This window comes from Enoplosus armatus, chromosome 2 (genome assembly GCF_043641665.1).
Source record: "Enoplosus armatus isolate fEnoArm2 chromosome 2, fEnoArm2.hap1, whole genome shotgun sequence".
Classification (NCBI taxonomy): domain Eukaryota; kingdom Metazoa; phylum Chordata; class Actinopteri; order Centrarchiformes; family Enoplosidae; genus Enoplosus; species Enoplosus armatus.
Window position 1 is genome coordinate 20,265,222 of NC_092181.1, and position 17,498 is coordinate 20,282,719.

Sequence of the window (17,498 nt, forward strand, 5' to 3'; positions counted from 1 at the left end):
GGCTCAGACTCTTGCGTTTATCAGCGCGGTTAGGTTCTGTCCGACAAGAGCCAGATTGTAAGCAGGAATGTGTCTAGGCTGTAAGTGCCATGTAAAAGGCTCCACTATCAGTTACCCTGTCGTCTGAGAGCTCTGTGTGTAGCATGTGAATACTACATGCATTGGGTCTGTAGGTTATAGCAACAATTTTGAAAATGAATCGCAATTGATCATTTTTATAGTATGAATGACAGGGATTTAGCTTAGTACAAATGGTTTTTACAATCAATATCCTCCTGGATGACAGCTTTTCACTTTATAGTTATTCATTGATACCATTATGTAGCTGCTGTACATTATAGCATACGATTGTAACAATAACAGTATATAGGTCTGGTAACAGCTAATTAAACCCCAATGACGATATTTATATTGCCACAATGTTGATTTACATGACACAACTTGTAATATGACGGCTTTAAGGACAACTTTAATAGAGCTAGATATCATTCTTCCCCTGTTTCTAATGTTCGTGCAACGCTAATGTTAGGCTAAACACTTAACACACTCAGGTGACACTGATATATTCATTCTCGTCTATTTCCTGGTAAGAAAGCAAACACTGATCACTTCTGAATATACTGTTTCTCCTACAAATCATGTTAATGTTAATTAAAACTCTTTTTACATGTGCTAAATACAATGTAATGCTGCTGGGATTACGCTTTTTATCAATGTATCAATCAAAAGTTTACATTAAATGTTTCTGCAAAATGTTATGTAACAGTGAACATTAATCGGCAGTGCAAAAGAAATGTGTTACACAGTTAACTTGGTACAGCTGGCGATAGTGGAGTAAAACGGTGGGGCTTATTAAAAATAATTGTCTGTAACTCTAATCTACTGATGTAATGAACTTTTATCACAGTTTAACATTATGTTCGACTTCAGATCAGTTAAAATCCATGAGCCTCACAAATTACAGTATCACCTTCATGCACACTGCTCCTGGACAATCCTGTCTCCTACAAATGATGTTATTGGTGCCCCAAAGAGACTCCAGAGAATCTAGAAGGCATTGTTTTCCAACAACCGTAAAAGCAAAATTCATTTTTTTATTAATAGTTTGTGAGCAACCTCAAGGTTCAGTAATTGACCAAACTTTTATTCTTCCTCTTTGGTGCATGTGTCGTGCAATGCCACCAAAATAAAAAAGATCTGGTTTTCCTAATATAAACCATATTGCTAATGCTGCTTGCTAGCAACGTCAACTTAACTACACACAGAACGCAGAGCAGAATCATCCCTCAGCATTTAGCAAAAAGTTAACAAATTCAACAGGCACCACATTACTGTAGTTTTTATTGATCTCCTACAAATACTCTTTGTATTCAACACGATGATGTTGAAATTGGAAATCACACACTCCCCCCATTTATGCACAGCCTCACCTCCTCCCCGATTTCAGCTGCTGATGCCGGTAAGACTGAGTCATCCTTTGGAAGTGCTTGAGTTTGGGAATCGTAAGGTGCTGTCTGGTTGGAATGCAGTTCGGAGATATGAAGCAGCAAAGACATCTTTAAGTGCCGTACAATGCTCTGTGTCGTACCCAACAAGCCATGGAAAATCTCTGTTGTCAATTAAAAAACTCAAAACTCTAATAAGAAGATGAAAAGTTATATCTGGAAACAATTTTGATTGTTGTCATTCTTCATGTTTTACGACTTCTGGTCTTGAGGAAAAACACAGCGCCCAAGATAATCAGCTGAGAGCTCCAAGAGCCCCGAATTAGCTGTTTCTGCAGACTTATCATAGTGAAGCTGCACAAAAGATAACCCCCTGTCAGTTATCATTAGCCATGCACCTTCAGATAGCTCGAAGCCATGGTGAAGAAAGTTGCAGAAACTACCCAACAGCCAGCGCAGACTTCTCCACAGGCTCTTTTCATCAGATATCATCATCACTGCTTTGACAAAGCTTCCCCTCCCTCTAATTAAAATAGTCTGTTAATGTTATTATATTGATTAATTTCAGATGAAGTCAAGAGTTGGCACTAATCAGGCTATTAAGAAAATTCCTCCATCAAGACTCACATTTTCTCTCATGCTGTAACTTTTTGTTTGTGTGAACCATATGTCCCAAATTAATAAAGCCAGGCAGTGTGCTGAACCCTCTTCACTCTGTCACTGCTTGTCACAGTAGAATTGGCCTCAAACTTATTCTCTCCCTCTCTCTCCCTGTATCCCTCTCTCTCTCTCTGTTCTTTCTGTTTTTGCGCAAGTGTCCCAGTTAAGAAATTGCTTACATCCCACTCAGTCTGGGGCTGGATTGAAATTTCCCATAGGGTATGTACCAATATGCAGAGAGCACACTTCGACAGATGCCATCAGAGAACAAGCATATGAATTACCAGGCAGCCTGCCATCTTTGAGTTCAGACAGAATGGCATTAATACCTGATTACGATCCAAACAACAACACAACAACAACATGAAAGCCAAAGCAACTGGGAGCAGGTAAAGGTTTCATCATTTATATATTAATGGATTTACTAACAAAGACTCTACTACCCCCTCAAAAGTTAAAATGTCATAGAAGCTGCCAACAATCAAGGGACTTTGGAAAAAAAATAGGGGTAAGAAATCAGATGCCGTCAGCAAATCACGTTCCAATAAATTAAATATTCGCCACTGCTGACCATAACTAATTCAGAGGCCATGATAAATTCATGACTACAATTAAAGAAAACACGATCCCTTTAATTTTAAATGGCTGTAAATATTGGCATTACCCAATTAAGTCTCACTTGACTGTTGGAAAAGTACTTGCAAATGAACCATAAACACTAATCCTATATGTTTTAGGGAGGAAGCATAAAAGGTTCATTCAAAGTAAAAAAAAAACAAAAAAACCCCCCAAAAAACCTTAAGGCATGGCAGTGGGAAAGGTTTCATATAATTAAGGCAAATAATTAGTTACATTTTATATGTATTCAGTGCATGATATACATATAATCTAGAAATTATTTATATTTGACAAAACATTTTCCTCAAAATACGATGGCAAAATAACAAAATAATTCCTTCTGGTTCATGTAATTGTGGTTACATGGTTCAAGCCATATTCTTTCTGCAAGCCCTATATGACAACATACAGTATAGCTGCATGATCAGAAAAAGCTTGTGTAACATGACAAGAAACTGTCCTCACCAGATAAGAACGACACCATTGGTATTTCGTCATTTAGTTTGGATGACTTGGGCAAGAGAGAAATGCTGTAACAAAAGGTAGAACATGGTGTTCACATCAGCAGTGAAAATTTGAAAGGAACAAATATCTTAGCGGTTAAAGAAATGAAGGATTGGGAACACACAATGGAGCTATCCCAGAGGATATTCAGTCAGCGCCCTTTGACACTGAAGGTGGAAACAGCCAATCGGAGTGTGTTTGTGTATGTGTGCATGTATGAGTACGTTCCTGCCTTCACCCAGATTTCTCTTTCTTTCATCATATAGTGTTTGCATGCATGTCTGCTTTTTGCAACATCTGGTACATAAATCTACTCTGTACTACTTAATGCTATGTATTTGCATTACTTTGATATAGATGATATTATATTCTCATGAATAAAAAATAACAGATTAATATCATTACATTTCTGTACATAGCTACTGTATGTACTTTCTAGAGACAGCATTTACTTAAAAGGTCCTGAAATAGTCACACCAGTGTACCCCTTTAAATTAAAATGAACTGAAAATGGTGCTTGCGAATGTACCTAATTAGAATTGTTAAATTTGTAATTTCAAAAGTTTAACTTTATTTTAAAAAGCAAAGCCCACAAACTCACGAAATCGAAAATAAAATCACCTACTTATTGTCAATGGACCACGTTTAGTTTTTACACGTATTTACCTATTTGATTGTTTAATGTATTCAGTGGAGAATTGGCCATTTTTATGTACTGAATTCTGCCAGACAGGAGGAATAACACATGATTTTTGTAATTGAGTGGTTTTCCCCTTTAAGCAGTTGCTGTGTCAGCTCTTTGGCAGTGGGAAAGACAGACTGCGGTGACTCTGATAGCCCTCTTCCTGCTCTCAGCGCACATCATGATAAATGGTCCATTTTGGAATCCATAATGGACACTGATGTAGAAGCACTCTTCTCTCGTGACATTGAACTGTCTTCTTCTCTCATTCAGGCATTTAGTCATCTCCCAGAGCACTGGCAGTTGTTGTTTTTTTTGTTTGTTTGTATTTGTTTTTTTGCATTCAAGGAAAACCAATTTATTGCATTTAATACAGTTTTTTTTTATTTAGATGTTTGGTAATTGAAGGGATCGCTCATCTAGACTTAACAACTTCCCCCCACCTTGTAATTTACCACATGTTTTACAGCTAATATAAAGCTTCATTACAACACTGCATCCGAAGTTCACGTGTAGCAAGAGTAAGAAAGTGTGATGTGGTTCGACCACCCACACAGCAGCTAGTCAGCAGAGGTAAAGGAAGGCTGATGGTTAGCTCTCACTTCCCGTCTCAGTTTCCCCTCTCAAATGAGGGAAACATAACATCACAACATGGACACTGACTTCCTCATGCCTTCCTCGCTCCCATCTAATCTCTGCTGCCTGCTCGTGTGAGGAAACAGTTGCATGTAATGTATACAAGACATAATGTGAGTCAGAGAGGGATTGAAAGAGAAGGTAGGAGGGATTTAAGGAAAGGGGCAGATTGGAGGGGCGTTGGGCTCCCAGATGCCCGAGTGTGTGTCTGTGTGTGTGTGTGTGTGTGTGTGTGTGTGTGTGTGTGTGCTGCTGTGCCTTGGAGATGACTGTCAGCAGGCGGTGCCTCTGAGTGAGAGGAGAGAGAGGGGGGGGTGGTGTTTCCAAAGGGGGCCCAGTCTGTTACCAAAGGGAGGTGGAGATTTACTATCCCACCCAGTCAAAGTGTCTCACTGGTGCTCTGACACACACACACACACACACACACACATTGGGATTACCCAACTTCACACGCACACACACACACACACTCAGACATACTGCAAACTCTCCACAGGAAACTGTGAGCCATAATGCGAAGGCACCTCAGAGCAGACGGGTGCATTGCTCAAACCAAGTGGGATACGGTGCGGCTTTGATAGTGCGTTAATTACTCATGTGATGTGATACAGATGTCTGGGGGCTTCAGCCGAAAGTTTGCCTGACGGTTTCCAAGGGGGCCAGGCAGACATTTTAGAAGAGGTAGGTGAAAACCAAACGTATTTATTATTTATGGATAGATCAGTTTGCGTGCTGTCACAGATCCCAGCAGTGTCATGCTGATGCTAAACTGTGATGCTACTTGAAGGGCTGGCTGCTAAATAGTTCTTTGTGTACTTGGTGACAGCTGGGACTTTGAACAGGAAGAACTCTGGGCTATAAGAGTTGCCTGTGCTGTGACATGATGAAAAGGGCTTCACTATCCACCTGACACTTTGAAACTTTATCTACTCTTTACCAGGGGTTCACTAGAATGAATTACTCTGATTTTGTCCAGAAAGTTTGTGGTTTTTCCTGTGAAGAGGAAGTACAAGTGAACATATCTCTCTCTATATGTATACATTCATAACAGTGAACTAAGTAAAGAACGGGGAATCCAAGGTATAACTATGTATTTTGTTTTGCGGATTTGGATCTCCATCTGATTTTTATTTGAACCTTTATGCTCGCATTGAAAACTGTTCCGCCCTGCAGCACTTCTTTCACGTTAAATAAAGCTCTTTGTTTTGTAACCACATGTTTAAACCTTTCTAAATTAGAAACAGAGGGAGAATGCAAAACTGAGGAAATCATTCAGCTGCAGACCCACGCAAAGGGGCTCATTGTGAAAACAGCATGAGGAGACATAAAGCCTCACTGTGTAGCTGCAGCATTATTGACACAAAGGCATAACCGACAGCTCCTTCTTCCAGGGACGACTGAGAGCAAACAAGATGCCCAATGCGCTCTGCTGATGCCTCGTCTTTAACTGCCTGACTCTAACTAGTCCTGGCATCTCCCATCTGTGCCCCCTTGGCAAAAACCTTTTTGAAGTCTTGAAGAAGTTGTTTAACTTCCTCACAGCTTTTGAAAGGACAGTAATGGAGTTTAACGTTCGTATAACTGACACATAATATTCCTCTTTGGTTAGATTTTGAGTTAGATTTTAAATGCGAAACAACAGGTGAAGTTGCTGGATTTGTGTGTTGTCTGCAAAATAACCAGATTTTCCTCTTGTTATTTGTTTCCCTTTCTCACCAGTGATATATTGGGACAGTCTTTCAATCAGTGAAATCAAAGCGCCCAATGTGTTCCATGATGGGCACCCCAGCTGTGCATATGTTGGTGCTAATGGCCTGTATGGCAGCCAGAGGAATGTGCCAGATAAACAGAGCTGAAGCAGAGGAGGGCTCTCTCCCGGGCTCTCTCGTCCACTCCACCTCGCCGGGTTTCTACAGCACCATCAGTCCCAGTACGGGGCCTGGCCTCCACCTGGGGGCCCCAGGAGCTGATGCACAAGCTGTGGGATCTGGAAATAAAACTGTTGTAAAGACGCCAGTACCACCGCCAATGTGCCTTGTAACTACCTCTATCAAGGACTATTTTAAGTACATCAACACTATAATTTCCATTAACGTGTTTGTGATCGGCTTGGTCGGCAACGCCACCCTGCTGAGGATTATATACCAGCACAAGTGCATGAGGAACGGGCCAAACGCCCTCATTGCCAGTCTGGCACTGGGGGACATTATGTACATAATCATTGATATACCCATCAATGTATACAAGGTACAGTATTCACTCTGTTGGTGCATGGTTTATTAAAGTCTTAACCTTATTTTCAGAGCCAAGCTGCTGAGTGACAGGTTGCTGTGTTGATATGATGAAATGCAGCAACAATGGAGGCGATACGCAGAGATAAAGTGGAATATTACAGACGGGAAAAGGGGGGGAAGAGGGAAGGGGTGTAAGGGAGTGTGCAAATAGACGGGAAAGTGTAATCAGTCGGACGTTGCTATCTTCTTCGTGTGGGCAGATTAGTGATGAGAGGAGCAGGGATATAGCCGGCTTGAATAAACACTGGAATCAGACTGCAGTCACACATGCCAGTGGCCTTGTATTGACCTGGGACATTAGTCACCGACCCTTATCTAGAGGTTTTATTTTTTTGAAAAAAAGTACTCAGTGCAGCTCAAGTGATAAATCACTTGTGGAGTTTTGAGCTCAGTGCTTCATTAAAGCCCCATCTATAATGTTTTATCCAAATAAAAGCCTGACCAGTACTGTAGTGTGTTAGCACTATGTTTCTCAGCTGGTCATAATTAAAGTCACCATATTTTATTCCTGCATTTATGACCATTACGGATGTAAACAACCTTTAACAGTAGCAGAAAACATTTAAAACTTACATTTAGTAGTTGTTAATCAGTCTGAGAGCAAGAGCTGGTTTTTGCGTTTTGAATTTTGGGCCTTTACAATATGAAGCGTTTAATGATGATAGAATATGTTTAGGGCTCCTGTCTCGGGTTGAATTATACCAATAAACAGTGTCATGAATTGTCTAATAATCAAGAAGAGTGATCAGTCAACCCGCTCTCCCCAGCGCATTATGGGACGCCATCTTACAAGAGAAAAATGAGAAAGCCACCTGGTTAGAATTAACTTGGGACTTTGAGGGCACAGAGACTTTGTAGTCTGAGCAGCACATGTGCGAAGAGGAAACAAAAGTGTCGCTAGGGGGACAGTTTGTGCTCAAACAAAGAAAGAGCCACATCTACAATGTTGACACCATGTTGAAGAGCCTTGTTCACTTCCTCTGGGCTGTTTCCAAAAATAATCAGCTCCTTATACACTAAAAACGGTGACGTGGGCTCCTTTCCTCTCAGCTGCTCGTCTGTGCTCCTGGGAAACTTAAACGGCACAAGTAAACAATAGAGGGCCAGGAAGCACCATGAAGTTCTTCCTTTGGCTTCAGCTTTGAGAAACCTGTTTAACACAGGTTATATCGTGCTGGAGGAAAAGTGCCAAGACCACTTTGATGGAAACAAAGGTCTCAACTCTTGACTTATTTTCCCAAAGGAATTAATATCATAAGAGGTTGTGGAAGTGGCTCTGAGATACTTGTGACAACATAGTGAGTTATTGTTTGGTTGTAAGTTTTGAGAGGGTTTATCTTTGCAGGAGATGTGAAAGTTTTGCCAAAGATGTGCAAAATTTTATCAGCTGGTGCGCTCCATATGGTCCATGTCAGACTAAACTCACTCTGACGTTAAGATGACGTTGAGAGGTCTTTGATGTGCCTCGGCCTGCAGTAAAATTGCCTTAAATAGATTTTAACGACGGTCAGCTTGAATGCAGTAACACAAGTGAGATTAATAGTCAGCTCCCTAAAGACGGATTACTTAATTAAAATCATTTACTTTGTGCTGATACATTAACAAAGCCAACCATGATTTAATGATTTTATCAGTGTGCATGTGATGAATGTTGCACAGTATTTGATTGATGATTTAATTCCTTTTATATAAGTGTTTATGTGACAGTTATTGTGTGTCCTTTTCCCACCAGCTCCTGGCGTCACGCTGGCCTTTTGACGACAGTATTGTTGGCCTGTGTCTGTGTAAACTGGTGCCCTTCCTGCAGAAAGCCTCTGTGGGCATCACCGTTCTCAACCTGTGTGCCCTCAGCGTGGACAGGTGAGTGCTTTCACGCACCACACTGCTTTATTGAGTCACATCAAGAGCTTTGACACGTCAGTTTTTGGTAGGCCAGGAAAAAGTTAAAGTAAAACTCCTGCCAAAAAAATGTTTAAGTAGGTTTTTGGAAATTCATTCGTTCTCCAAAACCTGGAACTGTTTCTCATTCTCATAAAGAAGGTTTTATTTGTGTTTTTGTGTTATAATGCCATAGAAACATATGAAGAGCAGCAGCTTCCCACAAACACTTACATGGTCTTGTAAAGCCAGCACAATGTTTGTGTACATCCTGAAGCCTGAAGCCTGAAAGAAGCACAACGCTCAAGTTACTGGAAAGAAATATTGAACAAATTTGATATGGTTTCAAAAACATACTCATATTTGGATTAGATTCCAGTTTAACGACATGAAGATTTGGTTGGCTGAGATGACGATCACTTTCAGGAAAGGTCGATACTAACCCTAACCCTATGCATTCTCACTGGGACATTATTTATCGCTCTGCTCTTCTATTTGTTGTCTCAGTGTTGGAAACTTTTGTGATGAGCTCTTTCATAAGATTCTCTTTACTTCTTTAATGGATTTTCTTACGTGCAACATTAAGTGTATGATATATGCACTGTAAACTCTACATATGATATTAATAATACAACTCTATCTTGATAGCAAGTATATTGTGTAAGTTCTTCTTTAATAGTACCTTAGTAGAAATTCCCCAATGAATAAATGATGATCATGAAGTGCTGAAGCTCAGTGTCATCTCCCTTTATGCACTAGACACAACTTTAGAGATAAGAGGCTTGCATGCCTGCACCGAAGAGGCTCCAAGGTTCAACTCGGCAGACATATTTAATGACCTCTATTATGAGAAAAAGACAGACTGCAGTGCTCTACAGTTGTGTTCAGGAGCAGATGCTCTCCATTTGTTTCCAGGAAATGTGTAGCATATCTGTGTGTGTGTGTGTGTGTGTGTGTGTGTGTGTGTGTGTTATGAAAGTACTGGAGACGCTTTTGTATCTTTTCAATGTTGGAGGAAGAGAAAAAGGTGGATACATTACCACTTAGTAAAATATAAATGCCGCCATGTTGTTCAACAGAGAAATTCAAATGTGTCATGAAAAATATATTGTTTTTGCCATAAAATCTTGATGCAGGATTTTACTAAAACATTTCGACAAGTGGTTTCCATTAATGAAACAAACAAGCAAACAAGTATTCAGTGCATGGGAAACACAAGCCAACAGACAGACCTCTCTGCCAACATGGGCCAGTCTGTTTGGAGGCTTCACAAAAATATAAATATTAGATATTTAAAATAAACAATTGATCATCTCTCCTCATTAATTCGTAACATTTTGATATTCTTTGCTGACGGAGCAGTTTGTTGTGCTTGGTGTGCTGCCATGCATAAGGAAAGCATTGTTAGCTTTGTCAGTCAGGGGAGACAATGAAAATGATGACTTTACTGATTTCTATTTAATGATGACTGAAAGCAACTGAACTGCTGAAGCCCTGTTTCAATTAATGAATAGGCTTTTTTTCCATATCATGGTAATTGTGTGACATTTTATAGCCTACTTTCTAATTTCAATTTTCGTATTTGTATCCCAGGAGTGCTATGTCATAATCCTCTCTGCTGCAATGGCTCGCTATCCCCTAATCATGTTATTTTAATCTAATCCACTTCATATGTCAAATCCGTCTGTTACGCCTGGACTCTAACTCTTTGTCTGCCCTCCTCAGGTACAGGGCCGTGGCATCCTGGAGCAGAGTCCAGGGAGTGGGCATCCCTCAGCTCACAGTCATTGAGATTGTGTCTATTTGGGTGCTGTCACTCTTCCTGGCTGTACCGGAGGCTATTGGCTTCGACATTGTCAGCTTCACCTACAGGAACGAAACCATACGCACCTGCATGCTTTACCCCAAGAATGACTTCATGATGGTACCTTATCATCCTTTTCTTATCGTTTTTGGATAAGAAGTGTTTTGCTGTCCCAGTGTTTTGCTTGTATTAAGGCCAAGATGTGCTGTATAGAACATTGTGTCAAGGTACTCATACGGAAGGGTGGTTGAATTTCACAGTAAAGAGACAAAACATCACTGGACTGAAGAGATAGGAAGCCCACCTGCATGAGGACTATTTAAAGTGAAAGGGCAAGTTCAGCTTAATATTTCCATCATCTTAAAAGCATGTGTTGTTTGTTTGGCATGCTCATGTGCTATTATAGTTATAGGGGCAGATATTTTTAGAGCATCAATACAACAGTAGAATCAATCACCTACAACATTTCCTGCTTGGGCAATGAATAATTAAAAACAAAAGGCAATTAGAATACCAACCCACTGATACTTCAGAATGTGCCCAAATTCACCTGTCAAGCCCGGAGGTGAGTGTTTGATACTAAAAAGATTTTGAGTGGAGTATCACTTTAAGAAAATAAACCGGGTCAATTTGCTCTCTCTGAGTGATTGTGGCCTTTTTCACAACCTTGGAGCACATAATGGATTGCAGGCCAAGTGCAATTACTGAGGCCTGAAAGCTGGGGCCTCAAGCTGAGCCACATGTGCACAAAACTGGAGTAATCTCTCTCAGATATCAGTAATACAATGCAGAAGTCTGCGCAAAATTAGCCTCTTAACAGCAGTATGACATTTTCTTCTTTTCTCAACAAATTTTACATGTGGCCAAAGTTTGGAGTGGAACTGCAAACTTAAAATGTTTGTTTTTGCTTTTCACGGAAGTTGTTAATAAGGTTCAGTCAAGTTTGTGGGATTTTGAAATTGCGGTATTTTCAAAGAGCATACTTACAATATTTGTTAGAACCACAGAGAGCCAGAAGAGCCAGCCCAGAAGTGGTTTGTTTTCAGACTTACTACACTACATATAGAGCACATGTGTAACACTCACATGGACTGCAATGGCACTGGAGTACAGGGGCCTCGTGGTGGTTTAGGAAGATGGTGGAGCTGTGTGGAAGAGAAAGTGGACAGGACAGCTCGGAGGAGGATCTTTTTTTTACGGGGTCACACAGTAATTCATGCATTTATTTCAGTTTAAATGAACTACTGTTTTAAATGCGCATGTTTCTCTGTAGTTCTATAAGGATGCAAAGGACTGGTGGCTGTTCGGTTTCTACTTTTGTGTACCACTGGCCTGCACTGCTGTGTTTTACACTCTGATGACCTGCGAGATGCTCAACCACAGGAAGGGCAGCCTTCGGATAGCCCTCAGTGAGCACCTCAAACAGGTTGGACAATACTTCCAAATGATAATGCAATAACAAGCCCTTAACTCAAATGCATCCACATCGAGTGTTTGTTCCATAGTTTTAACCTGTAACCCTTCATTACACAAACTCTATTGGTGGAATGAAATATGTTGTTTCTCTCTGCAGAGGAGGGAGGTGGCCAGAGCCGTCTTCTGCCTTGTCCTCATCTTTGCCCTCTGCTGGTTCCCACTGCACCTCAGCAGGATCCTTAAGAGGATGGTTTACTCCCAGAATGATAATATGCGCTGTGAGCTGCTCAAGTGAGTTACTGGTATAGAAAAACCCTCCTATGCAAAAGTTACTTAAAGGTCTAAAGACAACAGAGTATGCAAATGTATAGGACATGGCACTGTTGTTCTGTGGTTTTTATGTTTTTAATATTAGTTCAGGATCTTACATGTTTCTCTGTACGTTGAGAAAATATCAGTAACCTCAGTAACACCCACTGAATAGACATTCATAAAGTTGACAGACACAAAGCTGATTCTGCCAGAAGTGTTTACCATGAAATGCTATTGAAATAGCATCCAAAGAGGTTTAAATGGCCTCTGTGGTGCTCTATAAAAACAATAATAATTAGCCTTTCTTCTACTTTCTATTTTCAGTTTCCTCTTGGTGCTGGATTATCTCGGTATCAACCTTGCAACAATCAACTCCTGCATAAACCCCATTATCCTCTACTTTGTCAGCAAGAAGTTTAAAAACTGCTTCAAGGTATAGTACTTTCCTGTAACAGATGGTATTAATGCATGTAGCACACTCTAACACACTGTAACTCTCTCTCTCTCACACACACACACACACACACACAAACATGCACACACGCCAGTAAAGCAAACAGTGATCTAAGGCCTTTGTCCATGACAGAGAGGCTGTGATGGAGAAGACATTCCATGAGCAACATGTAAAAGCAGCCCGGTGATTTATGTATTCACTTTGTAAGGCTAAGGTCACACGCTGCTAATGTCTGTCAAAGGGACCTGGGCTGGAGATAAACCATGCCTCAAGTTTGCATGTTAAAGGAATTGTGGGAGGGAGGTGGGGGCACAAACGAGAGACTAGCACATATTGAAAAACGTGTAGGTAAAAATTGCTGTGTTAAACAGTTAAATATGAAACTATATTCGGCTAACTTAGCTTAGTATAAAGACTGAAAACAGGGGGGAAACAGCTAACCTGGCTCTGTCCAAATATTAAAAAAAAAACATGCCTAACAACACCTCTTAACCGAACTAATTAACACATTATATCAAGTGGAGACTCCTGGAAGTCACTGCTCTCGGCCAAAAAATAGCCGCGATAAATCCACAACTTGTCAATTTTACATTTTGGCTTTTGTACGGTTTAAACAAACGAGATATGTTATTTAGTCAGTTTTAGAGGTGCTGGTGGGTGGATTTTTTACCTTTGGACACAGCTAGGCTAGCTGTTTCCCCTTGATTTCAGTCTTTACGCTAAGCTAAGCTAACCATCTGCTGGTGTGTATTTCCCAAATGTTTCTTTTAATTTTTGTCTCTTTTTTTTCTCTTCACGTTCTTCAAGTCGTGTTTGTGCTGCTGGTGTTACTCTGACAACCAACTGAGCAGCATCGGACCCATGAATGGTACCAGTATCCAGTGTAAAAGCCCTGAGCCCAACAACCTCCTCACTGATCGCAGCATCAGGAAAGACAGCGACTGATCTCTCACCTGAGGAATATCTTCAAGCTCTTCCATATACTCAGCAGCTTTTAAAATGCAACCAATGCTCACCCTAAAATATACACATCAAAAAGTACTTTTTCAGACAATAAATGCACATCCGTAGGACCACTAAAGCAACATATGAACCCAGCAGGAATGGACTAGGAACTGGAGTTAAAAGGAACAAACAGTGGATTTGGTGCACAATGCTCCGAAGTTGCCTGCGCCTCTCAGCAGGCAAAACTTCCAAAAACAAACTCCTTGTATTCCCACACCTACGGACAGTGACGCTGTAGCGTGAGTCAAGAAGGGGGAGAGTGGGTGAGGAGGAGGAGGAGGACTCTTTAACAGGACGCAGCTGAACAGTGACTATAAATTACTCTTAATCAGTAGCCAAGCGTGCTATTCCTGTAAAGGGCAACACTACTGGGAAGGATGCACCAAGCTACAGGAAGGAAAAAGCAGACTGCTCGCTGTCAGAGGGAATGATGGGAAATGAGTGTGTGCTGTTCTCTGGAGTTCACTACTCATTGACGGTGGAAAACAGGAAAGCATGTTACTGACTCGAGCAACAATTAATTTTCCATTAAACATGCGAGTAGCTGTACAGTGTATTTTACTCACACTCATACTTTGAGCTACTTTGTGGTATAACTAGAAGAATGACCCTCATTGCTTCATGTTTGACTCCTACTACTTGGCAAAAACATTTACTGATTCATCAGGAAAAGAGGGAAAATTTATCTCAACAAAAAGATGCATCCCTACATCAAGAAAAAGTTTTTGCTTAATGTAATTATGATCCACAGACCTCCAAACCTCTGGTTAGCAATCCAAAAATCAAAGCTTTCACAACAGAATCATGTCCGATGTTAGAACAAGCCAAAGTACAGGGTTGTAGGTTTTAGAGTGGACAAGGTACAACTCTGTATTTTCATAACACATGTCAAGCAAATTATAAATATGAAGGAATGCATTATGACAGGTCTGATATCACCATAGACCAAAAATGGATAGGAATTGGCTTTTTTTCTAAACACTGTGAATTTTACCAACAATTGTGACTTTTACGCTTGTATAACCCATGGAATATACATATATAAATATATATAGTGTCCACTTTTATAAAGTGTTATATTGCAGTAATAATAAATATTTTACTCAGACAACATTACCTGTGTAATGACAGAGGCAAATTTGTGGTGGTAAACACTCCAAATATTAAAGGAATAGTTTGACATTTTGGAAAGTACGTTTCTCTTCCCAAGAGTTAGATGATAAGACTGATACCACTCTCATGTCTGCACAATAAATATTTAGCTACAGGCACAGATGGTTAGCTTAGCTTAGCTCAGCATAAAGACTGGAAACAGGGGGAACTACTTGCCTGGCTCTGTCTGAAGGTGATAAAATCCACCTGCCAGCACCTTTTAAGCTCACTAATTTACACGTTATATCTAGTTTAATCTATGTTTGATCTGTACGAAAACCAAAGTGTTAAAGTGACAATTTGTGTTTTTTGCCAGTTAGCTACAGCTGTCAGGCTCTGGAAATGATTCAGAAGCTAACCAGCTGCTTGCTGTAGCTGTAACAGGCAAAAAACCCAAACAAGATGCGATGTGTTAATTAGTGAGCTTTAGAGGTGCTGGCAAGTGGATTTTGTTACATTTGGACAGACCCAAGCTAGCTGTTTCCCCCTATTTCTAGTATTTATGCTAAGCTAGGCTAACTGGCTACTGGCAGTAGCTTCATATTTAATGGACAAACATGAGAGAGGTATCCATCTTCTCATCTAACTCTCAAGAAAGTGAATAAAGGCATTTCCCAAAACTATTCAAACTATTCTTTTTATGTGGAAAGCATATTCAGCTACCAAACAACTATTATGACTTATAATATGTTATATGTGAATACATGTAAACCTGTGTGTGTTTGAGTGTGTGTTAGCATGTGTGTGAGTGCTGTGTGTATAATTACTTGCACTTCTTTAGTTGGAGTGTTTTGCACACTTGTGTACAGAGGAAAAGGCGATATCTGTACAGTGTTATTTTACCACTACTCATCGAAGCGATTCATAATAATCTGTAAAAAAAAAAATGGAATTCATATGTTTGTTGTCGTTCACCTCATGTTAATGCGGCTGCTTATACTAATAAATTAATTTCCATCTCCATTGTAAGGAACAAGGAGGTTTATTTCACCATCATACTAATATTGGTTTCTCCAGGAAGTCAAAGGGGCCCCTTCTGTTTTTCATCTGCGTCTGTGAGAAAGAGGCGTCTGGGAGTGATTTGAAGCACACTGTGACCTGCTTGGCAACTGAGCCCTTAGGGTTGCTAATGTCAGCGGAGAGGATGTGAACATCTTGGACGGTGGGAATTTGATACATATAACTCACTTCTCATCTGTGTTGCCAAAAGAAGACAGAGGAAAGCCAAGTTTGACCATTACTTTTCCGTGTTTTAGTCATATATTAGCTTTGATGGCAGGATTACATATATATATATATATATATTGCTTATAAACAAGGTCATAATGGTCAGACATAATAAGAATTTGCTGAAAACTGAATAGCATTAATGCAAGTTGCACTTGATTTAATGCAACACAAACATATTTTAACTCCTGTATCTATATGTAGCTGGCTTTTTTGTCCAAATCCATTAAATAAAGCACTAGTTGTATCAACACTGAGGCTGTGGCAACTTCTCACAATTCAGTCTACTTTGCTATGACCAAAAGTCTCATTAACCCAGGATTACATGCTCTATACCTCCCAAAAAGAGACAATTACCAGAGCCATGCAATCCCATACACAAAGTTGAAAAACACCCAAGACCAACAGAACATTGTAGCAGCCGTGGCTTTATCAGACGTTGGTCTGTTATTTGTTTCAGCTGGTTGGTGATATGTCTCAGCAAGGTCATAGCCTTTATGAAACTGGTTCATATTCCTCATATGAAATCATGTTACAATCAGCTTCCATTAACCCAGAAGAAATACAGAATTGCTCAAAACTTTGGTTGCTAAGATATAACATTTCACAGTTTAATGAAGCAGAGAATAAAAAAAATATTATTATGATGAAACATTTTGGAACATACTCCTGCTTTTCGGGAAGTGACGGGGAGAAATCAGAGGGTGTGAGGTAAAGTGAGGGAGAGTGAAACAGAGTGGTTTTAGCTCTGTGGAATTTGGTGGGAACCTCGATTCTTGCCAGCAGTGAATTGAATAAAGCTCAAAAACAAATAATAAAGGATCTCAAAGGTCCAAAAATGATAACAGTGGATCATGTCCATTACTGTGGTGGAACTCATAATGAGAAAGGGGGATACAAGCAAACAACATGCTTTTCTTTTCTTTTAAACTAAACTAAACTTTAAATAAATGTTTTTTAACTTAATCTTTTAATATGTTTTTCAGTCTTTGTTGTGTTTCGAATGCACAGTGGATGTCAAGCTCTTTGTGGTAGTCCTTTCTGCTTGAATTTATCCTTAACTACATGAGAAAAACAACATATTATAGAACATATATATTTCTTTTTTATGTATATAATAAACATAATCAAAACGTATAAGTCAGAATAGTTGTTTGGTAGCTGAATATGATTTCCACATAAAAATAATTTAAGTTTGAGTAGTTTTGGGCAATGGGTAACTAATTACTTATTCAGTTAACTGAAAAAAGTCACTTGGTTAATCTAAAATGAAATAATTTGCTGCTACAACATAGATAAGTTTCTTATCGTAAATTCAGGTTATCAAGATTCTGACTCATGATATCTGAGAAAGTGAAATCTCAATTCCATATAAAATCCAATATCAAGCACAAAGATAATGGGAATATGA

The 17,498-nt window shown here is 39.7% G+C and overlaps 1 protein-coding gene across 1 annotated transcript; it reads left to right on the forward strand.

The window, feature by feature from the left end:
• Positions 1–5,079: 5,079 nt before the first annotated feature.
• On the forward strand, positions 5,080–15,823 carry ednraa (endothelin receptor type Aa). The gene is made up of 8 exons (XM_070914788.1): positions 5,080–5,226; positions 6,265–6,792; positions 8,572–8,699; positions 10,443–10,641; positions 11,795–11,947; positions 12,095–12,228; positions 12,574–12,682; positions 13,511–15,823. The coding sequence occupies exons 2-8, from the start codon at positions 6,310–6,312 to the stop codon at positions 13,646–13,648; spliced, it is 1,344 nt and encodes a 447-aa protein (XP_070770889.1). The 5' UTR covers positions 5,080–5,226; positions 6,265–6,309; the 3' UTR covers positions 13,649–15,823.
• Positions 15,824–17,498: the final 1,675 nt, after the last annotated feature.